Source organism: Muntiacus reevesi, chromosome 7 (assembly GCF_963930625.1).
Source record: "Muntiacus reevesi chromosome 7, mMunRee1.1, whole genome shotgun sequence".
Classification (NCBI taxonomy): Eukaryota; Metazoa; Chordata; class Mammalia; order Artiodactyla; family Cervidae; genus Muntiacus; species Muntiacus reevesi.
Window position 1 is genome coordinate 82,043,793 of NC_089255.1, and position 24,757 is coordinate 82,068,549.

The 24,757-nt window shown below is 39.0% G+C and overlaps 2 protein-coding genes and 1 non-coding gene across 6 annotated transcripts in view; 2 read left to right on the plus strand and 1 right to left on the minus strand.

Annotated features, from left to right (window-relative positions):
* Positions 1-314, minus strand: part of ENTPD5 (ectonucleoside triphosphate diphosphohydrolase 5 (inactive)) — a 31,438-nt gene extending 31,124 nt beyond the window's left edge. For both annotated transcript variants that reach the window (XM_065941515.1, XM_065941514.1), the window contains exon 1: positions 266-314. The gene's annotated coding sequence lies outside the window, so the exon portion shown is untranslated. The remainder of the gene's footprint in view (positions 1-265) is intronic.
* BBOF1 (basal body orientation factor 1) overlaps positions 1-24,757 on the plus strand; it is a 36,246-nt gene that overhangs the window by 2,205 nt on the left and 9,284 nt on the right. Inside the window, exons 1-9 of one of the 3 annotated variants that reach the window (XM_065941506.1) lie at positions 432-583; positions 2,909-3,137; positions 7,896-7,961; positions 10,868-11,011; positions 17,593-17,673; positions 18,387-18,457; positions 19,554-19,698; positions 20,718-21,211; positions 23,365-23,466. In XM_065941506.1, coding sequence (XP_065797578.1) covers positions 510-583; positions 2,909-3,137; positions 7,896-7,961; positions 10,868-11,011; positions 17,593-17,673; positions 18,387-18,457; positions 19,554-19,698; positions 20,718-21,211; positions 23,365-23,466 — 1,406 coding nt within the window. In that variant the 5' untranslated portion in view covers positions 432-509. Of the gene's footprint in view, positions 1-431; positions 1,959-2,908; positions 3,138-7,895; positions 7,962-10,867; positions 11,012-17,592; positions 17,674-18,386; positions 18,458-19,553; positions 19,699-20,717; positions 21,212-23,364; positions 23,467-24,757 lie in introns of those variants that run through there. The other 2 variants (XM_065941507.1, XM_065941508.1) reach the window with 2 other exon arrangements.
* On the plus strand, positions 17,006-17,114 carry LOC136172734 (U6 spliceosomal RNA). Its single transcript, XR_010664083.1, has one exon. It is a non-coding gene; the product is annotated as a U6 spliceosomal RNA (small nuclear RNA).

Here is a 24,757-nt window from a genome sequence, read left to right on the forward strand (position 1 = left end):
GCGGAGCCGGGACGAGAGCTGGGCGGCCACGGCCACGCTGGCTGCGGCGCGAGGGAAGGAGAGGACGAGCGGGCGAGACGCGAAACGCTGTGAACCCGGCGGAGGCGGCGCTCCGACGAAGGGGCGCGACGGCTCCAGCCTCCTCAGGGGAGAGCGCCCCGACAGTCGCGCCTCCGCCGCCGCCGCCGGCCAGTGGCTCTGGCCTCCTAGCCCGCCCAGCCCGGACCCCACTCAGGCACCGGCGCGCCCGCGCTCGCACACTCACCGGGCGCGCGCCGCCACGGCGCGGCCGCCCGCCGCCCTCAGCCGGTCTCCGCCCCGCCCCCCGCGCCCGGCCAGTGGACTGGGCCCCGGGGGTGGGGGGCGGGGCAGGGGCGGGGCTACGTCACGGGCGCGTGCGCTCTTTGCGCGCCGGCAACGGTTCGCGCGGATCGTTACCTACGCGGCTCGCTGGTATCCTTAGAAAACCGAGAGAAGACCACGGCAGCAGGGCCCCCGGAGAAGCCAGGATGCCGGCTAAGGGGAAGGACAAAAAGAAAGGGAAGGGCAAAGACAAAGGCAAAGATAAAGACAAGAAGAAGAAGTAAGGGGAAGCCACGCGGGGGTCCCTGCTCCAGGGCCTGCCCTCCGGGGATTCTCAGGCGCCGGCCAACTGGCGCCCTTTTCCCGCTCCCCTCTCGGACCCTCCCCTCGCTCTCCCAGACTCTGAGAAGGACGGCTCCGATGCTCAGAAATCCCCCAAAGGCATGCCATACCCCCCCGTCCCCCCACTGCTTCAGCTAAGACCGGAGTGTTGAGATTTGGGACCCTGAAACCAAATCTTTGACACAGCCCCTGCCTATGTGGAGTGTACTAACGAGGAGGCAGATAAGTTCCCCAAGAATAGAAGTAACATAGGACCGAACTGACTCATTTGAAAAGACCCTGATGCTGGGAAAGGTTGAAGGCGGGAGAAGAAGGGGACGACAGAGGATGAGATGGCTGGATGGCATCACCGACTCAATGGCCATGAGTTTGAGTTAATTCCGGGAGTCGGTGATGGACAGGGGGGCCTGGCGTGCTGCAGTCCATGAGGTCGCAGTCGGACACGACTGAGCGACCGAACTGACTGACTGACTGACTGGGGACCGAATGAAATAAGTGCTCGTGGAGGGGAAAAGAACTAAAAGTGAGGAGGAGTGGTTAGTTCTGATACTGGAATTGAAGGTCGGAGATCCTCTTGACCTGTGCTATCCAATAGTGTTGTCACCGGTCATGTGTGGCTATTAAGATTCGTTAAAATTATTAAATAAAACTAAAAATTCAGATCCTTGTTTGTAGCGGCTACATTGCATGTACTCAGTAGGCCTGTGTGGCTAGTGGTGACTGTATTGGACAGTCTAGATAGCATTAACGTCACAGAAAGTTCTTTTGGACAGCATTGTTCGCCACCAGTGATTCTTAGCTGGGGAGGGGGGTAATTTTTGCCTCCCCGAGGACGTTTGTCAAGGAGATCAAGGAGACATTTTTGGTTGTCACATCTGGGGACCTGTAGTGGATAAGAGACCAAGTGAAAGTCGCTCAGTCGTGTCCCACTCTTTGTGACCCCATGGATGATACAATCTATGAATTCTCCAGGCCAGAATACTGGAGTGGAGAAGATCCCTTCACCAGCTGATCTTCCCGACCCAGGAATCGAACAGGCGTCTCCTGCATTCCTGGCGGATTCTTTACCAGCTGAGCTATCAGACCAAGGATGCTGTTAAATATCCTACAGTGCACATTAACAACCTCCAGCCCCACTGCAGACAAAGAATCATGTGGCTCAGAATATTAGTAGTTGGGAAATCCTGCTCAAGGCCCAAAGATTCTCTTGAATAGGCACTAAGCCTTATTCACCTTATCTCCAGCACCTGGAAGAGAGTCGGAATCATAGAAGAAGCTTAATATTTGTTAAACAAATTAAGATGTCTGCTCCTGTAGGCTTCAACTTGGATCTTACCCCCCCTCCCCCGCCTCGATCCGGCAAGAACTGTGCTGTAGTGCTCTGGGTTCCTTATTTTTTTTTTTTTTTGCCTGTAACCTGATCGATCTCAGCTGTGTGGTTGAGAGGCACTTAAACATCCTAAGGATGTCTGGGTGATTGAAGTAATTCCTTGGGCCTTTTCAAGGATTCCTTTTGGTTTGAAGGAAAACATAAAGGATTTGCGTATTCAGATTTCCCCAAATGATGAGAATTTCTGAAGTGGATAAGATTGCTCTAGCATTAAACCTTCACAGGTTTGGAGTTGCTGCTAGATTGCCACTACATTTAGTGGATGACCCTAGTGGTTCCTAGACACATTGGAATCATACATCTTGTCCAACAGCACTATATACGGGACCACAAGGGATCCTTGTAAAGTTTATAAAGTTATTTGTTTAAGAGAGTATTGCCTGCTCAGTACAGAAAGTTTAGGAAACCTAGTAAGTCAAACAGAACAAAACCACTTGTAATCCCATTATCCAAAGATAACCACTATTATCATTTTGGAATATTCTTTTTCTTCTTCCTAAGATAATAGTCCAATATACAAATTTATTTGCAATTTCCCCCCTAGTGTATTAATATAAATATTCTACAATGTGATTAAAAAAAATAACTGCATGGTTAGTCTTACATTTTCTGGAAGTGCCAATGGCTTGTCACATTCCTAGAACTCAATAGCATATGTTTTCTATTTTTGCCCATTCATCTACAGTGCACATATCAACAATGACAAACACTTGAGGGCAATAGACCATATATATTTCTTACTAACTCATTCATCCAACAATATTTGCTCATATGTGCCAGGCAAATGCCAAGCAAAATAAATTATAATAAATAGAAAGGTGTAATACTAATAGAGAAATAGTTATATGCTGTTGATGTCCTCTTCCTGTGCAGGAAGATCATAAAACTTGAGGAATCTGTTGTGGAGAGAGCCAAGGCCAATGCCTCCCTTTGGGAGGCCAGGCTGGAAGTCACAGAACTCTCTAGGATTGAGTATCGTGATACTTCCCGGAGACTGGCAAGATGTAATGAAGAGTTAAAGAGACAGCAGTATAAAATGGAGAAAGACACAATGTTGGTATTGAACCATCTGAAGAAACAGGATCAGGAGAAAGATAATCTGGTAGGTAGGTAGAAACCCTCCCAAGCCTTAGTAACTATCTTTTTTGTTATACTGATGTGGCTATGTATTTCCAGTATTTTAATTCCTTTAAACCTCATCTCACAGTAAGACATTTCAGTTGACTTTTAACTCTCTTTTGAAGCAACATGTTATTTCAGAACGCCTTTACAGTCAGAATTGACTTTTATTTTCATCCTTGTCCTGTGTTTTCTTGGCTGAAACAGAGATGATGCTAATGAAACGTTATGATCAACTTTGTTTTCAGAACAAGAGCATGGTGTATGATCTATATATTTTTTGATATTGATAACTATGAGTAATTAATAATCTATAAAGCATTTCATTGATAATCCATGATCACGTGGTTATGAACCCAGCAAACTGACTCTCTTCTGTTGGACCTGTTGAATCTTTATCTTATTGAACCTTGTCGAAATGTTGGGCACAGAGCTATCATTTTAGATCTGTGGGAAAAAAGGAAAGGAACTAACATTTTGGGACTCCTGTTTGTGCCAGGCACCATGTTGGGTATTTTACCTCTGCTATCTTATTTAGTCCTTTTAATAACCCACTATAGCCACAAATTGTCATTTCCATTTTACAGATAAAGAAATTGACTCTCAGGGCAGGTAACTTGCCAGAGTCTCACAGCTAGTGGGTGTTAACCTGTGAATTTAGGTGTGACTTAAATTCATCTCTTTCCTAGCTGCCTCTTTGTGTCCCATGGTGACCCAAGGAAATTTATCATGCTTCATTCCCATGTATGTTAAAAATACAAAAACACATGGTAGGCACTTCTTAAAATATTTTTGCATGCATGCATGAATGAATAGGTTGTGATTTCACTGATGCTCTGAAAAAGTTAGCAATCAAAACTTAAGTTCAAGATGATTTGGAAGCATATTAGAGAAATCAGACAACTGAACACTTGTGTGGATTTTATGTTTTATTAAAGTAATTTTTTGGTACAGTATTTTTTTTTAACCTTCTTTCCTAGGCAACTTCCATTTTAAAAATTACTCTTTGATAATAGCATGCATTATCAAAATTATCTGCTATAAAGTATTATTCTAAAATAAGCCTTTAGGCCAGCCATGCAAATAATTTTCAAAATTCATCGTATAAAAGATTTGTGGACTGCATTAGCTAATTGATATTGGTCTGCCTTTATCAGTATCACTTGTATTTCCTGATTTTCATCTGCCTCCATGTATCATAGGCCTGCATCTGACTGTAGCAAATACATAATTTTCTCCTAGACATGGATACTCATTAAAACTGAAGAAACTTCTTTGGGAGGAAGAAATAAAATAAATTATTCAATATACCCTGGTTAACTAGCTCTCTTATAGTTTTGTTACTCCATACATGCTACTATATCCTAGAAATGCATTATTTGCTTAAACTTTATTTAAACTATTTACAGTCTTCATGTTAATTATAGAAATATTAGAAGTGAAATGTGTGTGTGTTTTTTTTTAAAGATTTATTTATTTTTAATTTTTGGCCACACTGTGCAGTATGTGAGATCTCAGTTCCCTGACCAGGGATCAAACCCACAACCCCTGCATTAGAAGGCTGAGTCTTAACCACTGGACCACCAGGGTAGTCCCTGAAATGTGTTTTAAAAACTATCATATTTTAGACAGAATTAGGAGATTTCCCTTATGGTTTTTGTATTTAAGGCTTTTTCAGTCAGCACAAAATAAATCTACTTTATACCTGTTCTACATGACTTAGGTCTGTCTGTATTTCTTTTAAAACATTTTTAGGTTTCTCTTGAGCTATTCTAAGATTATTTACAACAATATTTCACTTCTGTATCCTCTGATTTTTTAACCATGTCAAGGAACGTTTACCTTAAAAAGCTACAGTACTTTGGCCACCTGATGTGAAGAGCTGACTCATTGGAAAAGACCCTGATGCTAGGAAAGATTGAAGGCAGGAGGAGAAAGAAAATGATATGGTTGAATGGCATCACCAAATCAATGGACATGAGTTTGAACAAACTCCGGGAAATAGTGAAGGACAAGGAAGCCTGGCATGCTGCAGTCCATAGGGTCACAAAGAATTAGACACGACTTAGTGACTGAACAACAGCAACAACAAAAAGCTACTCAGATTTCCTACTAAAACATGCCAGCATCCTTGGAGAAATGATTGATTATAAGACTGGAGCAAGGAGAGTAAGAGATGAACTTGAATATCTTATTGTGACAGGAAGTAAGGAACAAAAAATTAAAGGACAAAGAGGGTAACTTGAAGGGGCTTCCACTGGCCAAATCTGGGACAGTCAAAATAAATGACAGTAATCAGTTATAGCTTATTGAATAAAATGAGCTCATGAGTATATACAACTGATAAATATATACCTTAATAAACATGGGAGAATAGAATGCTTTTCCTTAAAGTGGAATGTAGTAAGTTATGCTAAAACTAGTGGGTGAAAGTTTAATGAGCAAAAAGATACTTGCATAGTTGTAAAATATAGTTCTCCAAATTTATTAATAATTATAAAAGGAAAAGTTGTAACTTTCAAATGGAGAAACCTGGCAGACACAGTCTTAACCAGTTGATTACACTTAATGTCAGTCACCTCATGCTGTGATGCAGTGACAAGGATACATCATCACTTAAGCAGTGTATGCTTGCTGAAAAGTCATAACCTGAATCTTCTGATGAAGAAACATCAGACAACTCCAGCTCTGGCCAGTATTCTTCAAAAACGTTGGTGTCATAAAAGACAAAGACTGAGAAATTGCTCCAGTTTAAAACTAGAATATGACAACTAAGTGTAATCATAGTCAGGGATTATATCCTAGACCAGAAAAAGAAAAGTTACAGTGAAAGAACATCATTGGTACAGTTGATGCTAAATTTGAATATGGACTATAGATTAAATAATAGTATTTTATCAATGTTAAATTTCCCAATTTTGATCATTGTACTATACTTCTAAGAGATTGTTCTTTTTCTTAGGAAACACATAATGAAATATTTAGTACAGGAGTATGATGTCCTAAACTTATTCTCACATGCTCCAGAAGAAACAGCTTCAAAAGTCTACATCATATATATATGTATGTATATACACACACGTATATATGTATATAGACCTATCATAAAGGGAAAACAAATGTGGCAAAATTGAGTGAAGAGTATATGAGAATTCTTTGTACTCTCCTTGAAACTTCCCTTTAAAAATTTACTCATTTAAGAGAAATGCAAATCAAAACTCCAAGTTATCACTTCACACTTATTAAGATGGCTACTGTCAGAAGAACAGAAAATAGCAAGTGTTGGTGAGGATGTAGAGAAATTGGAATCTTTGTGCAGTTTGGTGGCAATGTGAAATGGTATAGCCGTTATGGAAAACAGTACAGAGATCCATCGAAAAATTAAAAATAGAATTATCATATGATGCAACAATCCCACTTAGGGGTACATTTCCAAGAGAATGTAAAGCAAGATCTTGACAAGGTAATTGTACACCCAGTGTTCTTGAAACCCTATTCATATAGTTGAGAAGTGGAAACAACCCAAATGTCTGTTGGTTGATAAGTGAATAAAGTGTGGTATACAAATACAAGAATATTATGCAGCTTTAAAAGGGAAGGAAATCCTGTCGTGTGCTACAACATGAATGAACCTCAAGGCCATTATGCTAAGTGAAATAAGTTATAAAAGGACAAATACTGTATGATTCTACTCATATGAAGTATCTGTGAACAGGGAGTGTTGCCCCACATTCCAGTAAACAAAGAATGTCGCCCACCATTCCAGTTCTACAAGGATCAAGCCATCAGTCATTGCAGCCCCCTACCCTCCCTGCCATCTGCCTCCTTCCACAGTGCATCCTGAGGGGGAGGAAATTCAGGCTGGAGCAAAACAGGAAGCATTCTGAGCTTTGAATACTTGGCCCTCGATAATTAACATACATATCTAAGGAATAATTTCAACAAGCCCAGATCCTTGCATCTTCCCTGACACAGAAAAGCACTGAAATCATTAACTCAGAATACCTTTTCCTTGTGATTACTAGTAACATTTTGATGTCTGACTGCGTGTTTTTTCCCAGTAAGAATCTGCTATATATTCTGCCTGCTCTGTTAACTCTTCTGAGCAGTTCCTCAGAGCTTTCTGGGAGGCTGTTTCTCAGGCTATAATCCTCAGTATAATCCTGGAATAAAACTTAATTCACAACTTTTAGGTTGTGTGGTTTTTCTTCCGTGGACATACCTGAAGTAGTCAAAATCATACAAACAATGTAGAAAGGCTGGGGGAGGGAGGAGAAGGCGTTAGTGTCTCATAAACATAAGTTCCAGAGATCTGCTGCCCAACAATGTGAATTAAAAATGGTTAAGATGGTAAATTTAATTTTTTTTTTTAACCATACACATGTTACTGAGGCAATTATGATCATGGCCGAGTTTTGGAAGCTGGCAATAGCAAGTTAACAGTATAAATAATGTCCTCTCTTCTCGTCTTCCCACCTTACTCCACCTCTCCACCACTACTGGTTTCTTTTATTCCATTCTGTTCTGTTCTATTGGCTGTGCTGTGCAGTGTGTGGGATCTTAGTTCCCTAACCAGGAATCGAACCCATGCTCCCTGCACTGGGAATATACAGTCTTAACCACTGGACTACCAGGGAAGTCCCCCCTACTGGTTTTAATATCACATGAAAACTGGGCTATGTAATTAAGTTAGGACAGAGAGAAATTTCTTTACCTTCCTCTTTCTTTTCATTTTCTACAGATTGAAAAACTGAAACAGCAATTGAATGAAACAAAGGAAAAAGCCCAAGAGGAGAAGGAAAAATTGGTATGTACACTTGATGCCTCACTTATTGGTGGTCAGGTTTCTGGCAAGTTCAGATATTTAAGACACGAGGATAATTAAGTCCTCTTGAGAACTCAGTGATCTTGAAGCTCATACATTTGACTGTACAGAAGCTCAAAAATAACATAAAATTATGTTATTGTCGAAAATCATCTCATAGTAGTGTAGCTTACTGATCTTGAGCTCCAGGGCTTTTCAGTGGACAGTGCTGGGAAACATATTTTTTGAAGATTAAAATATATCATGAGCTCATGCTAATACTTTAAATTCAGATGCAGGAGTACAGGATTTTTACTTAATCTTATCTGTGTCTTCTTTCTCCCTTACCCAAAATCCTGGTTCTTAATGATACCAATGTAACTGTGTATTTTCTTCAAACCTTAATACATCAATAGGCACAGAATACTAATATTAATACTACTACCCACATAAAATGGTGGATACAGTTTAGGATTGGGGCGGGGGTGGGGGGGGACTTTTCCCATTAGGATATATACCAATAGTGATCTACAGTGAAATTCAGTTCAGTTTAGTTCAGTTGCTCTGTCGTGTCCAACTCTTTGCGACTCCATGGACTGCAGCACACCAGGCCTTCCTGTCCATCACCAATTTCTGGAGTTTACTCAAACTCATGTCCACTGAGTCGGTGATACCATCCAGCCATCTCATCCTCTGTCGTCCCCTTCTCCTGCCACCTTCAATCTTTCCCAGCATCAGGACCTTTTCAAATGAGTCAGTTCTTCACATCAGTTGGTCAAATATTGGAGTTTCAGCTTCAGCATCAATCCTTCCAATGAATATTCAGGACTGATTTCCTTTAGGATGGACTGGTTGGATCTCCTTGCTGTCCAAAGGACTCTCAAGAGTCTTCTCCAACACCACAGTTCAAAAGCATCAATTCCTTTGCGCTCAGCTGTCTTTATAGTCCACTGTCACATCATACATGACTACTGAAAAAACCATAGCTTTGACTAGATTGACCTTTATTGGTAAAGTAATGTCTCTGCTTTTTAATAAGCTATCTAGATTGGTCATAACTTTCCTTCCAAGGAGCAAGCATCTTTTAATTTCATGGCTGCAGTCACCATCTGCAGTGATTTTGGGGCCCCCCAAATAAAGTTTGTCACTGTTTCCACTGTTTCCCCATCTATTTGCCATGAAGTGATAGGACCAGATCCCATGATCTTAGTTTTCTGAATGTTGAACTTTAAGCCAACTTTTTCACTTTCCTGTTTCACTTTCATTAAGAGGCTCGTCAGTTCCTCTTCGCTTTCTGCCATAAAGATGGTGTCATCTGCATATCTGAGGTTGATAGTTCTCCTGGCAATCTTTATGCCAGTTTGTGCTTCATCCAGTCCAGCATTTCTCATGATGTATTCTGCATATAAGTTTAATAAGCAGGGTGACAATATACAGCCTTGATGTACTTCTTTCCTGATTTGGAACCAGTCTTTTCTTCCATGTCCAGTTCTAACTGTTGCTTCTGATCAAATTACCAAGGTTTAAAAACAATTTGAAATAATTCCTTTCTGTAAGGTTATGCCACCAACTCAGCAATACATTTTGCTTTCGACTTTTTAGGAGTTGCTTTAAAAAATTAATGCTAAATGATGTAATTATATAATTGTAATTATGTTAAATAGGCTTCCCTGGTGATTCCGTGGTAAAGAATCCACCTGCCAAACAGGAGACACCAGTTTGATCCCTGGGTCAGGAAGATTCCCTAGAGAAGGAAATGGCAACCCACTCCAGTATTCTTGCCTGGGAAATCCCATGGTCAGAGGAGCCTGGTGGGCTACCATGAGGTCACAAAAGAGTTGGACGTGACTGAGCAACTAAACAGCAGCAGCAATTATGTAAAATATTTATGTGTTTCCAAAGTAAAATCTATCAAACACGGTCTATTCTGAGAAATGTAACTTCTGTCCATGTCTCCACAATATACCAGAGTATATTGTCAAAATGGGTTTCTGTCAACATGATAGGTAAGAAATGATATTAGTGTATTTCAATTTGCATTTCTCTTATTCTGAGCTAGACTGAGCATTTTTTTCATGTGGTTAAGTGTCTTTTGCATTTGATAGCTCTTTTCATTTGTTAGTTGTGTTATTGGCCCTTTTCCTCCTCCATTTCCCTCCCACCCCTTTTTTTCTCTTTTCTCTCTCTTCTTCCCTTTCTCCTCTTCCTTTTCTCCTCATGTCTCTTTTTTTCCTTCTTGTCTTACCCCTTCCTTCCTCTTTCTCTCACCTTCTTCTCTATTTATTTAAGAGATATTGGCCCTCTCCTTGTCTCTTTGCTTACTGATTTTAATTTAGGATCAGGGATGTTATTTATCTCTCTTACAGATTAAAGATTTGTTTAGTCTTCTCATGAGGATTTCCCAGGTGGTGCTAGTGGTAGAGAACCCCTCTACCAATGGAGGAGACATAAGAGACGTGGGTTCGATAAAAAAAAAAAAAAAAGAGAGAGAGAGATGTGGGTTTGATCCCTGGGTTGCAGAGAGCCACCTGGAGAAGGATATGGCAACCCACTCCAGTATTCTTGCCTGGAGAATTCCATGGACAGTGGAGCCTGGCGGGCTATAGTCCATGGGGTCACACAGAGTCAGACACAACTGAAGTGACTGAGCATGCATGCAGTCTTCTCATACCTCTTTTAAATAATATCTACTTTTCTATACACAATCAGGTCATTTTAGAATTTTCTCCTTATTCAAGGCACTTGGTCTCTTTTAATAAAAATTAAAACTTTATGTGAAGGTAAAAAGGGAGATTTTTCTTCAAAGAAGAAAGACAAATAGCTTAAGGCTTCAAATGGAACAGTACTCTGTGTGACCTCTGTTCTTTTTCCTAAATCATTTACCTTTTTGTTTCTTTTTGTTAATACAGGAACAAAAATTTACTATGCAAGTAAGTGAGCTGGAGGGACAGTTCCATCAAAAGGCCAAAGAAATTGGCATGGTTCAGACAGAGCTCAAAACAATAAAACAATTCCAGAAGAGAAAAATCCAAGTGGAGAAAGAATTAGATGATGTAAGTTTCTTTCATTCTTTCTTTCTTTAAAAAGAAGACATTAAAAAAAAAAAGAAGACATTAGAATTAACTATTTATGTCTGCAAAGGCCTTCATAGACATTGACTCCTGTGAGATGGTAAAGGATTCCCTTTGTAGAGATTATCTGAGAAAAACAGGGAAGACATATCAGTGTAGGACTGAATGCCGAAAGTCTTGATAGACTTTTCTTTTTCTAAGCATTGATTTCTTTGTGAATTCACCAGATCTTAGGCAACACACCCTCTTGCATTTATCACCAGTTAAACCTTTGGAACTACTACTGCTGTAGAAAAACATTAGCGGCAAAGTAGCAAAGTCCCAAAAGAAAATATATATAGACTGATGAATGATAACTTCAGAAAATTTTAAGACACACTGGGTAGGGGTGGATAGAGTGAGGACACCTGAGTACTTTCAGAAAGTTTCTGACATTGCATACTCTTTCTGTTCCCTCAGTTCAGAATATAGTTTTATTGCATTAATGACAATGCAATAAATGGCATAGATGAGGGCTAGACAGAGGTAGCTGAAATCAGCTTTGAGGTTTGGGCAAGTTACCTTCTCTATACCTAGGTTTCCTCATCTATAAAAATTGGGGGTGGTAAGAGTTACTGGCTCATAGCGTTGTTGTAAGGACTAAATGAATTCATATATGTAAAGTGAAGTCGGTCAGTCATGCCTGACTTTTTGCAACCCTATAGACTGTAGCCTGTCGTGTTCCTCCATCCATGGGATTTTCCCGGCAAGACTACTGGAGTGGGTTGCATTTCCTTCTCCAGAGGATCTTCCCGACCCAGGGATCAAACCTGGGTCTCCCGCACTGCAGGCAGACTCTTTACTGTTGGAGCCACCAGTGCTTAAAATAGTGTATGTCACTTGGAATTAACAGTGGTGTATAGCTCCCTGAGAAAAAACGAAATCCTCATTTGTAACATTTACTGATTTCCTTGGTATAAATACTTATACTATGGCCAATTTCAACCAAGCCACAATGCGACCAAAAAAAAAAAAAAAAGAAACTGAACTCAGAGTGGTTACTTGTGCTGGAGGGGAGGGGTAGGAGAAATGGGGAGATGTCGGTCAAAGGGTACAAACTTTCAGCTATAAGATTGACAAGTTTTTAGGAATATAAAGTATAATATATTGACCCTAACTAATAATATGGTATTATATACTTGAAACTTGCTAAGAGAGTAGATCTTAAGAGTTCTCACCACAAAAAAAGTAATGGTAGTTTTGTGACATGATGGAGGTGTTAGCTAATGCTACGGTAGTATTCATTTTGCAATATAGTATATCAAATTAGGAGATTGTACAGCTTAAATGTATATACTGTTAATACGTCAATTATATTTAAATTAAGCTAGAAAAAAGAAAAAAAATTTAAAAGGTTAGCAAAAAAATTTTTTGTGTGTTTCCATGTCTGCCTGCAATGCGGGAGACCTGGGTTTGATCCTTGGGCTCGGAAGATCCCCTGGAGGACGGCATGGCAACCCACTCCAGTATTCTTGCCTGGAGAATCCCCATGGACAGAGGAGCCTGGCAGGCTACAGTTCATAGGGTCGAAAAGCATCGGACATGACTGAGCGAATAAGCACAGCAAATAGTATTTTGTATTTCTTTTATACCACTTAGTCCAATCTATCTTGATATTATATTTATCATTTGTCTTATCTCCCCTGATAGATGGTAAACTTTTTGAGGTATGAACAGTATTGTGCTTTGCATTTATTGAAGTACAAGATACAGAGTAATGCTCAATAAATCTGTGTTGAATACTAAGTGGGTCTTTCATTTAAAATGTAATTGAAGGAATATCAAGTTTTATACTAACTAGATGGGAAGAATCCTTTCACAGTGTACATGTATATCAAATCATTGTCATGTATACTTGAAATAGCATACATTTGTCAACAATGGGTTGGGAAGATCCCCTGGAGCAGAGAAAGGCCACCCACTCCAGTATTCTGGCCTGGAGAATTTCATGGACTGTATAGTCCACGGGGTTGCAGAGAGTCAGACACGACTGAGTGACTTTCACTCACTCACTCCTCGATAAAGCTGTAGTTTTCTAGAAAGAATATCTAGTTTTGTTTAATATGAAAATATAAAACTGAATCAAGTTAAGTTCCTTAACTTTTCAGGAACTCTCAAAATAGCCATCCTGAGGTGTAGGCATACATTCTGAATCAAAGTGAATGAGGAACTAGTTGTTCATATTCGATTGGGCCTTGGTGTGAATTTTTTTTTAAAGGACAATTTTGCCACCTACTGGAGAAATGGATTGGTAGGCCAGGAAAACTTAAAATTCAAAAATAGAAGATCCTTGCTAATGTGAATCATAAGGTGGTTCTGTGGAATCCCAAATATGGAAGAATTAAGGCAGGTGTGGGGCTCATGACTCAAAGGAGGAAAATTATACTGTGCATATAGGATTCAATATACAAATTTAAAAGAGGCTAATTAACTTTAGATTGCCAAAAGGTAGTCAAAGTATAAATTTAAAGAAAAAGTAATTTCCATCTACCTGATTAACAAAAGGAGCATTAACCTTATTTCTTCACTTTACATATTGTGAACATTTTTCAATGCTATTATGTATTTTTCTATAAAACCTTTTGACTGGATGCATGGATTTCCATTGGGTAGATACACCATGATTTATTAATTGGTTCCTTGTTGGACATTTGGATTTTTTTCTAATTTTTCACTATTATAAACCAAGGAACATCTGAATAACAAAGTATTTTTCTATATTTTTAATTGGTTTTTAGGATAACATCTTTCAAAAGATTTATTTATTAATTTATAGATTTGGGGGGAGTCCAATGGAAAATGAAAGGTTTACTGCACCCTACCCTACAGTGGACTTCTCCACACATTAAATATTGACAGTAATTCTGAAGGTCTTTGACAGTATAAGAGGCCTTTTTTAAATGCATAAAAAATACAAGAAGAAAGAAGAATATCTGAAAGATCGTATGATATGGATCAAACAAAGATTTAATACTGTTATGACAGAGATCACAGTAAGGAAAATTGCTAAGTATAAGGAAGGACAATATTAGAAACAATAATAATGATTCTGTGAAAACCCACAAGATCTCCTGGAACTAACACCAAAAACAGATGTCCTTTTCATCTTAGGGAAATGGAATGCAAAAGTAGGAAGTCAAGAGATTCCCAGAGTAACAGGCAAGTTTGACCTTGGAGTACAAAGTGAAGTAGGGCAAAGGCTAACAGAGTTTTGCCAAGAGAACACACTGGCAATAGCAAACACCCTCTCCCAACAACACAAGAGATGACTCTACACATGGATATCACCAGATGGTTAATACTGAAATCAGATTGATTATATTCTTTGTAGCTGAAGATGGAGAAGCTCTATACAGTCAGCAAAAACAAGACCTGGAGCTGACCATGGCTCAGATCATCAGCTCCTTATTGCAAAATTCAGGCTCAAATTGAAGAAAATAGGGGAAACTACTAGGCCATTCAGGTATTACCTAAATCAAAGCCCTTATGATTATATAGGAGGTGATGAAAAGATTCAAGGGACCAGATCTGATAGACATAGAGTGCCTGAAGAACTATGGACAGAGGTTTGTAACATTGTACAGGAGGTGTTTACCAAAACCATCCCCAAGAAAAAGAAATGCAAGAAGGTAAGGTGGTTGTCTGAGGAGGCCTTACAAATAGCTGAGATAAGAGACGTGAAAGGCAAGGAGAAAGGGAAAGATATACCCAATTGAATGCAGAGTTCCAGAGAATAGCAAGGAGAGATTAAAAAAAAAGTCATCTTAAGTGAACAATGCAAAGAAATAGAGGAAAACAATAGAATGGAAAGACTAGAGGTCTCTAAGAAAATTGGAGATACCAAGGGAATATTTTATTCAAAGATATGCACAGTAAAGGACAAAAACAGCAAGGACCTAACAGAAGCAGAAGAGATTAAGAAGAGGTGGCAAGAATACACAGAAGAACTATACAAAAAAGCTATTAATGACCCAGATAACCTCTATGGTATGGTCACTCACCTAGAACCAAACATCCTGGAGTATGAAGTCAAGTGGGCCTTAAGAAGCATCACTATGAAAAAAGCTAGTGGAGGTGATGAAATTCCAGCTGAGTTACTGTCACTCTGCTTATTTAACTTATATGCAGAGTACGACATATGAAATGCTGGGCTGTATGACTCACAAGCTGGAATCAAGATTGCCAGGAGAAATATCAATAACCTCAGATATGCAGATGATACCACTTTAATAACAGAAAGTGAGGAGGAACTAAAAAGCCTCTTGATGAAGGCGAAAGAGGAGAGTAAAAAAGCTGGCTTAAAACTCTACATTCAAAAAATGAAGATCATGGCACCCGGTCCAGTCACTTCATGGCAAATAGATGGGAAAAAAGTGGAAGCAGTGTCAGATTTCATTTTCTTGGGCTCCAGAATCACTGTGGACGGTGACTGCAGCCACAAAATTAAAAGACGCTTGTTCCTTGGAAGAAAAGCTATGACAAACATAAACAATATATTAAAAAGCAGAGACATCACTTTGCCGACAAAGGTTTGTCTAGTCAAAGCTATGGTTTTTCCAGTAATCATGTACAGATGTGAGAGTTGGACCATAAAGAAGGCTGAGTGCAGAAGAACTGATGCTTTCAAACTGTGGTACTGGAGAAGACTCTTGAGAGTCCTTTGGACAGCAAGGAGATCAAACCAGTCAATCCTAAAGGAAATCAACCTTGAATATTCATTGGAAGGACTGATGCTGAAGCTTAAGTGCCAATACTTTGGTCACCTGATGTGAGGAGCCAACTCACTGGAAAAGACTCAGATGCTGGGAAACATTGAGGCCAAGAGCAGAAGGGGGCAACAGAGGATGAGACGGATATGGATGGTATCACTGTCTCAATGGACATGAGTTTGAGCAAGCTACGGGAGATGGTGAAGGACAGTGAAGCTGCAGTTCAAGGGGTGCTGCAGTTCATGGGGTCGCAGAGAGTCAGACACAACTTAGTGATGAACAACAACAATAACAATAACTAACCTCTATATTAAATGGTTATTACTATTCTAAGTATTTTATGTGTATTATTTGTTATTTAATCCTTGCCACATCTCTATGAGATAGCTTCTATTATTATCTTCTTTCTACCCTGGAGACCTGAGACTTAGAGAAGATAATGATTTGCCAAAACAGCTGGTGAGAGAGGTAACAGTTGAACCTCAGGTCTGTCTGATGGAAAGTCCTTCTCTATTGCCTTTTTTTGTGGCATGAATGTTAGATTGAGCATACCTATTTCAATCTGATTGGTTCTTACCAGTAAATATAGCCTCCAGAATCAGAGTTATTTAGCTCAATTTTTTTTTGCCTAGAAGAATTTTATGTTCTTTTTAGTCTATGTAGTTTTAGAGGATAGAAGGATCCATCTATGGGAATCATAGGGAGATACTTTTTAGATTTATGCTAGGAAGAATTTTCTAAAAATGAGAACTCTTAAAGGGTAGCCTAGGAAATTAATATGATTTGAATTATTGGTACTTCTGTCCTTAGATATTTTTCTCATAGAAAAGATTTCTGTCAAGTGGGAGATTTGTATAGTCTGACTCCTAAGATTCCTTCCAACTCTGAAAATTATGATTCTGTCAGTTCATGTGTTTAAAATGAAGATATTTGGTGGGGATGAGTATTATAATAATTTATTTGAATGTTCTGAGAATCATGAAAAGCTTTTTAGAAACTCAGTAGCAATCTTGTAAGTGAAAGTGTAAGTCACTCAGTCATGTCTGACTCTTTGCAACCCCATGGACTGTATAGTCCATGGAATTCTCCAGGCCAGAATACTGGAGTGGGTATAGCCTTTCCCTTTTCCAGGGGATCTTCCCAATCTATAGACATTTATGAGAAATATGGTACTTGGAGGGAGGGCATGAGGTTTTTCTGTGTGTTCAAGATTAAGAGGTAATGTGTGGTGCTCGCTTCAGCAGCACATATACTAAAATTGGAACGATACAGAGAAGATTAGCATGGCCCCTGCAATGGACATGGACATGCAAATTCGTGAAGTGTTCCATATTTTTAAGGATCGGGTAGAGAGGGAGGTGGGAGGGGGGAGCAGGATGGGGAATACATGTAAATCCATGGCTGATTCATGTCAATGTATGACAAAAACCACTACAATATTGTAAAGTAATTAGCCTCCAACTAATAAAAAAAAAGAGGTAATGTGTGACAGAGAATATTTCTTGATTGAGAATGTTCCAGGGATATGCCCCAATCTGGGGTTTCCCAGGTGGCTCAGTGGTAAAGAAGACACCAGACAATGCAGGAGATGCAGGAGACGTGGGTTCAGTCCCTGGGTTGGGAAGATCCCCTGGAGAAGGAAATGGCAACCCCTCCAGTGTTCTGGCCTGGAGAATCCTATGGACAGTGGAGCCTGTTGGGCTATAGTCCATGGGGTCGTATAGTCAGACGTGACTGCGCAGCAGCCACAGCATACCCCAATCCACCGCATTTCCTACTGACCATTCTTTGGTTTTTTGGTTATTTTAACTTTAGTTAAAGGAGGATTTAAGAAACACAGAGCGGAAACATCAGGAGACTCTTAGAAGACTGGAAGGCAAGTTTTTTGAAGAAAAGGTACAACATATTTGTATTAATTAGTAAATATTGTGTGTCCTAGAACAACATACGTGTATTTATATGTATTCTGAGACATAACTTTTCATTTGGGCATTTTATTATAAGAAGATTATCTACCCCACTCACCCTTAGTTAGACATTCTTGAAATCTTCAAGAAGGATTGTCATCTGAGCAAGGCTTGAGGACACATTCCCCCTCACCCCAGCTTGGTGTCCCCTGGTGGAACTAAAGCTGCAGGTACCACCTTCGGTAGGGGAGGTGGGCTTGGAGAGGTTTCTGTGGTACATGTGAAGGCCTTCCCTTAGTCAAGTCAACTAAGGATATTAATAAAAGGGGCTCAAAAGTATTCTTTAGCAACACAAGTTTCCACATTTCTCTGTGCATCTAAGTTAATTCTCAAATTGTGAGAAGTGTTTTGGAACACTTCTCTTCTACAGAATCTTCTCAGAGTCCCTGTGGTTTTTCTTTAATTCTTTTAATTTTTCTTTAATTTTTTATCTTTAGGAAAGAATTAAATAGATTTTTTCACAAATTGCCGGGCATGTAGGGAAGTGAGGGTGAGGCAAATAAGTACTCATGTCAGGTTTATATAAAAGGACTTGCTTTAAAAAGTGACTCTCAGTTTCTAGTTTGTATACTGAATAACCTGAGAGTGGGATAGAAGCAGAATCTAGATATAACTGTATTAAAAGAGCCTATTTTCTCTTAGCATAGACTAGAAAAAGAGGCTGAAAAGAAGATAATAATGCTGGCAGACAGAGCCCACCATGAAGCTGTCGCGTAAGAGACCACTGCCTCCTTTTTCTTTCTAGTAGCCTCTCTTACCTTTTTGCTAGTCTTTTTTGTTCTTATCATGTTTTCTACCCTCTTCTCTCCAGGTTTGCTTTCTTCAAATTTTCTAGCTTACTTTCCTTCTTTCTGTGTCTCCACCCCTTTTCCTCCCATCCTCTTTGTAGCCACAGAGTGTGGAGGAGAGAACTTGGCTTTGAAGTTACACTTTAGTTCTCAACATGTATACTAATTGTAGGAAGATTTCTTAAGTTTTTTGAAATTTTCTTCGTCTAAAAATGGTATTAATAATGCCACCTGTGCATGGTTATCAAGAGGTATATGAGTGGAAGTAACTGCGTTGTGTTAATGTGTAAACTAGGTCTCAGTGTGTTAATGTGTTCAGTCGCTCAGCTGTGTCCAACTCTTTACAACCCCATGAACTATAGCCAGCCAGGTTCCTCAGTCCAAGGAATTTTCCAGGCAAGAACACTGGAGTGGGTTGCCATTTCCTGCTCCAGGGGATCTTCCTGACCCAGGGATCAAACCTGAGTCTCTTGTGTCTCCTGCACTGGCAAGCAGATTCTTTGCCACTGGGCCACCTGGGAAGCCCCCAGGTCTCAATGGTTTATTTCTAATCTAACGTGGGTCTGACAGCTGTACTCCAGCGGTGGTTCAGGAACCTAAGCTGCTTCCATTTTGTTCTTTATGTCCAGTTACATAGACAGAGAGTATGGGAAACACATACCTGCCCTTAACTGCCTTGGACTAGAAGTAACATATCACTCTTTACTTTTCCATTGGTGAGAACTTAGTTTTTAAGTTCCCCAGCCAAGTATAGAGTACCCACCATAAGCTAAATAAGTGTTGGTCATTATTTTTTTTATTATTTATTATTATTATTTTTTGGTTGCCCACGTGTCTTATAGGATCTTAGTTCCCTGACCAGGGAGTGAACCTGGGCCATGGCAGTGAAAGCTCTGAGTTCTAATCACTGAACTGGTAGGGAATTCTCAATGATCATTACTATTAATGTTAGGGGATAAAGCAGTCACTGATCTAGTTTGGTAATATTTAAAACTTAAGTCTGTGTTTTTGGGTCTTTTAGGCAACTGAACAATGCTGGAAGAAGTGTTTTTAAAGAGAATGTTTATCTCCAGAAAGCTCTCGCATACCATCTGAAGGAAGCTGATGCTCTACAAAAAAACTCCCAGAAGTTGCAAGAGACTCAGACTTTCCTTTTAGAGCGAAAGGTTCCCATTCTCATTTAAACTTTCTTGTTTGTTTTAAAGATTGGTTGGTGAAGTAATGATATATAAGGACAATAGGACCATTTTTCTTCTATCTGGTTGATGTGTTTTTCTTACCTGAAAAGTTAATTACTGAATAATTTATAAGAAACTTTAGACTTAGTTTTATAAAGAATATCTCTGAAACATAAATGTAACTCCTGTCCTCTAATATATTTGTATTCATTTTATGTTGCTTAGAGTTGGTCCCTGAATCACTTAGGAATAGGTTCTCAGCTGTGACCACAGTGGTTTCCCCATGTAAGGGTGTATTCTCTCCCTAAAGGAAGTCTGGAGGTAAGCAGTCCAGAGCTGGGATGCCACAAAGTTAGCAGACACTCGGGTTCCTTAATTTTGCTCTGCAGCACATGGCTTATCTCCACAGAGTCACCCCATGGCCCCCAACAGCTGCTGGAGCTCTCACAACAGGGAGGGAGAAGAACAAGAAGGAAGACAGTATGCTCCTCACTTCAGAGATCTTCCTGAGAGTCCTATACACATTTTTACTTGCAGCTGTTTCATTAGAGCTTAGTCACATGGCTTTGCTGAACTACTAGGGAAACTGGGAGTTTTCATCTGGGCTTAGTGCTTTTCTGAATAAAATTAGGGCTTTATTATGAAGTAGAAAATGGAAAATGGACACTGGGACAGGCAACTAGCAGACTGCCACAGTTGGCAGTATGTAGTTGTTAAATTACTATAGTAATTTTACTGTATAGCCTTATTGGGATATTCTTTTGATAATATAAAATACTGAAGCTTTCATAATTTTAGAAGGAAAATGCCTTGATTAGTAAAATTTGTGGTCTTCGTAAGTCCAGAAAAGGACTCTTGATGTTTCTTACTCTTTATGCACAGAAGAACAAAAATATCACCATTGCAACCTGGCCTCAAACTCAAACCTCTTAAAGTAATGGAAATTAGTGAGTAGATTTTACATTCCGAAATTAATTAAAAAAACCTCCCTCATCTTTCTGTTTTAGGAGATCAATGATCTGTTGGTTAAAGAAAAGATAATGCAACTTACCCAGCAGAGATTACAAATCCAAACCCTTCAGAAGAAGGTAGTAAGCCTGGAGAATGCCCTGGTTTGCATGACCAAAGAGTTTGAGACTGAAGTTTTAAAACTGCAGCAACAGGCAATGGTAGAGAACCAAGCAGGTCAGGTTGAAATTTTCAAGCTGCAGCAACTTCTTCAGATGAAGGACAAGGAAATGAATCGAATAAAGAAGCTGGCCAAGAACATACTAGATGAGAGAACAGAAGTGGAAAGATTCTTTTTAGATGCTCTACACCAAGTAAAGAAACAGATCCTATTTAGCAGAAAGCATTATAAACAGGTAGCACAAACTGCCTTCAATCTTAAAATGAGAGAGGCATGTGCAGGAAGAATGGAATACCCCAAAATCCGAACGTTTGATGGCAGAGAACACAGCACCAATAGCGTGAATCAGGATCTTATGGAGGCTGATAAATGGTACTAATGATGCTTTAATATTTTGTCTTTTGTACCGCTTTTTTTTTTTGCCCTTTAGAGAAATAAAAATCCTGACAAGTTCAGTTTGACAGTTTCTAAGTATTAAATATTGATTACTCAGTAAGTTACTTGAGAAAAGAAACTGTCTTACTCATCTTTGTAACCCCTATGCTTAGCATAATGTGTGGGGTCGTCTTAGTAGATTGTCTTCCTTTTTGGTATGACAGAGACTTGTCAGAGGGATTGTTTGTTCCATTTTGAATGTCATTGTAATATCTTTTAACATGTTCCTTTCTTCCATTTGCTGTAAATTTGTTTCAAAGGTTTGATTAGATTCAGGTTAAACATTTTTGATAAACATACTTTCACAAATACTTTGTAATATTCCCCTTACTATTCTGAGATGAAATTCGTAGGTAATAATATCTAACTAAACCTCTAATTAAAAAAATCAACATAACTCTGTTGTACAGAACTGCCCTATGGATTGGAGGCCACACAGTAGGGCCCCTTCCACCACTGTCGTAACCAAAAGTCCCCACAAGTGTCTAAGTACACTGAAGAGGTCTACTGCCACCATGATGAAGGCAGTAGAAAGACCGAGACAGTTGTAGACTATATACCCCTGGAGAAGGAAATGGCAACCCTTTCTCGTATTCTTGCCTGGAGAATTCCATGGACAGAGGAGCTTGGCGGGCTATAGTCCATAGGGCCACAAAGAGTTGAACATGACTGACTAACACACACAGGCTATATACAATAATTAATTGTTTCCTGTTAGCATTAATATCTCTTTGAATACTTTTCACCCTATAAACCATGGATTGAATTATAGTACATTTTAAATATTACTATGAAAAAATTGTCTTATATCCCTATGCAATTAAATTCTTCAAGGACCTTAAGAAATTTTAGAAAATCCCTACTACTGTGCACTTAGCATCTTATTAAAAGGGGCTTCCAAATGTATTTTCTGTTTTAAATTATTTTTTAATGGGCTAATATGAAAGTTTTAAACTATATAACTGTCAGGAAGGTTGGACATGGCCAGTGACTCTTCTTCAAAAATGTCCATACTATAATTTTTTTATCTTCTTGCCATATTCGGAAGTCTATTAATAACACTATTACTATTACTCTATTATAATAGTAGACTTATTATAATAACTGCTACCAGAGGTTCACTGTAATTTTTATATTTTTTATTTAATAAATCAAGCAAGTTGAGTCCCCACCATACATAAGGCAGTTTCTTTTCATTTTTTAAATCTACTGTATATTAAGTGGTATATAAGTTTTCAGAGGAAGGTACATAAAATGACTCTTCACATTATTATTGCAGAAACTGGACTCTCCCTATTCTGCCTTCTGAGCAATTAATTACCTTAACCCTAGTTTTCTATTGCATCTACCAGGAAAGCAGAAGTTGTAGTTAAAATATTACAGTATCTGCTGAAGAGGCAGATTGGAAAGGACAAAGTATATGGTGATGACAAGGCAAAATCTAAACTTAACTAACCCAATTGACATATATACAAATGTTTCCTACATTCTACATCTATACTATATCTACATGTTAGCCAACTTTTGTAAATAGCAAGTAGACTATAAATCCTTTAGAAAAGTTATGGTATAGATAAATACCTGCCTGGAAAGCTTAGCTATAACCTTATTTGGAGGTAAGAAATAGACAAGTTACATGTTATTTTATATATTTACCTCATCACTCGATTTTCATAGCAAAATATCTAATACTAAAGACATGCTAAAAGGAATTTATCAGTAATTGCACCGAACAACTATTTTTTCTTACTTCTTTTGTCTTTGTGTTATCTGGATATACACTTTTGCTTCACAACTTTCTATTCTGCTTATTTGCTTAATGTTTGGGCACAGATTTTTCATGTTGTTACAGTTTTTATTTCATTTTAATGACTGTAAACTTTCAAATTGGCTAGCATATTGATATGCTTTTCAACTATGATTTTGTAATAGACATAGTTTGCTTTGTAGTCATTACATTTGGAAACATCATAATATTCAGTTATGATTTGGAAATGTTCTTTTATCATGTTTACATATTTTATATTTTTTAAAAAGAGATGCTTAATTTGATCATACTTTTTTCCATTTTTTTCTTTGAAATTCTTTAGGACAGATATTCAAGGAAATGTGGATATTGGAGATTTGACCTGGGAGCAGAAGGAGAAAGTCTTGAGACTGCTCTTTGCAAAAATGAATGGCTTTGTTCCCAGGTAACTCCCTATTTCAGTAGTGAAATACTACTTTTCTGTCAAACCTAGAAACCATATAGAAACAGTGAACATATCCTTATTTAGAGTTAAGAGAATGGGAAACAAGCAGAAAATAAAACAAGGTCATATTGCATAGCTACTGCAACTCCCAGAGATAAAGAATGGGAGATGTGTAAGTGAACACTGAAATGAAAGAGGAATTAGAATTAAAGGGGAGAGAAAAATTGATTAATCTTAGGTGTTTAAACTAATGCTTCCTAAGAAGGTATAACATTACTCAGCTGAATGAGTGGTAACTAAAGAGAATCATAGCAATTGTTAAGATTCTATTGGTCTGCAAAGATAAGTAAATGATTACAAAGCTGAATATCAATCATGGGGCTCTTTAATACCAAAAAAAAAAAAAAAAAGGGACCTAGAAAGGAAAACAGAAAACCACAGTTACTCCAAATAATTATTTTTATGATTAGTTTTACTTTCTTTCTTCACCATGTTTTATCAGTGACTGCAACCCTGGTAATGAACTATAAAGTGGCTAAAATAAATCAACCACTTATCAACTGATTGTTAAATGCTTGGTACCATGGTACTGTAGGGATACAAAAGAATTAAAGGACATTGCCTTTGATTTCAAGAGCCTACAGTTCTATTTCCCAAACAAAACCAAGCGTGACAAGGAAAATTAGGTGGCACAATAAAGTGTAATTGGAGTGCAGACAATTTGTCAGTGGGTGAGAGTAGTCAGGGAAGACTGAGAGGGCAACACTGTGGGTGCCCCATAGGATAGTGGGAAACAGTGCGGAGGGCACAAAATGCTAGGACTCAGTACACACCATGAGAAAAAGCCCAGAGGGAGGACTGGGGGGAGGCTATTTCAGTTCAGTTCAGTAGCTCAGTCTGATTCTTTGTGACACCTTTAGACTGCAGCACGCCAGGCCTCCCTGTCCATCACCAACTCCCAGAGTTTACTCAAACTCATGTCCATTGAGTTGGTGATGCCATCCACCACCTCATCCTCTGTCATCCCGTTCTCTTCCCATGTTCAATCTTTCCTAGCATCAGGGTCTTTTCCAGTGAGTCAGTTCTTCACATCGTGTGGCCAAAGTATTGGAGCTTCAGCTTCAGCATCAGTCCTTCCAATGAATATTCAGGGCTAATTTCCTTTAGGATGGACTGGTTTGTTCTCCTTTCAGTCCGAGGGACTCTCAAGAGTCTTCTCCAACACCACAGTTCAAAAGCATCAATTCTTCAGTGCTCAGTTTTCTTTATGGTCCAACTCTTACATCTATAC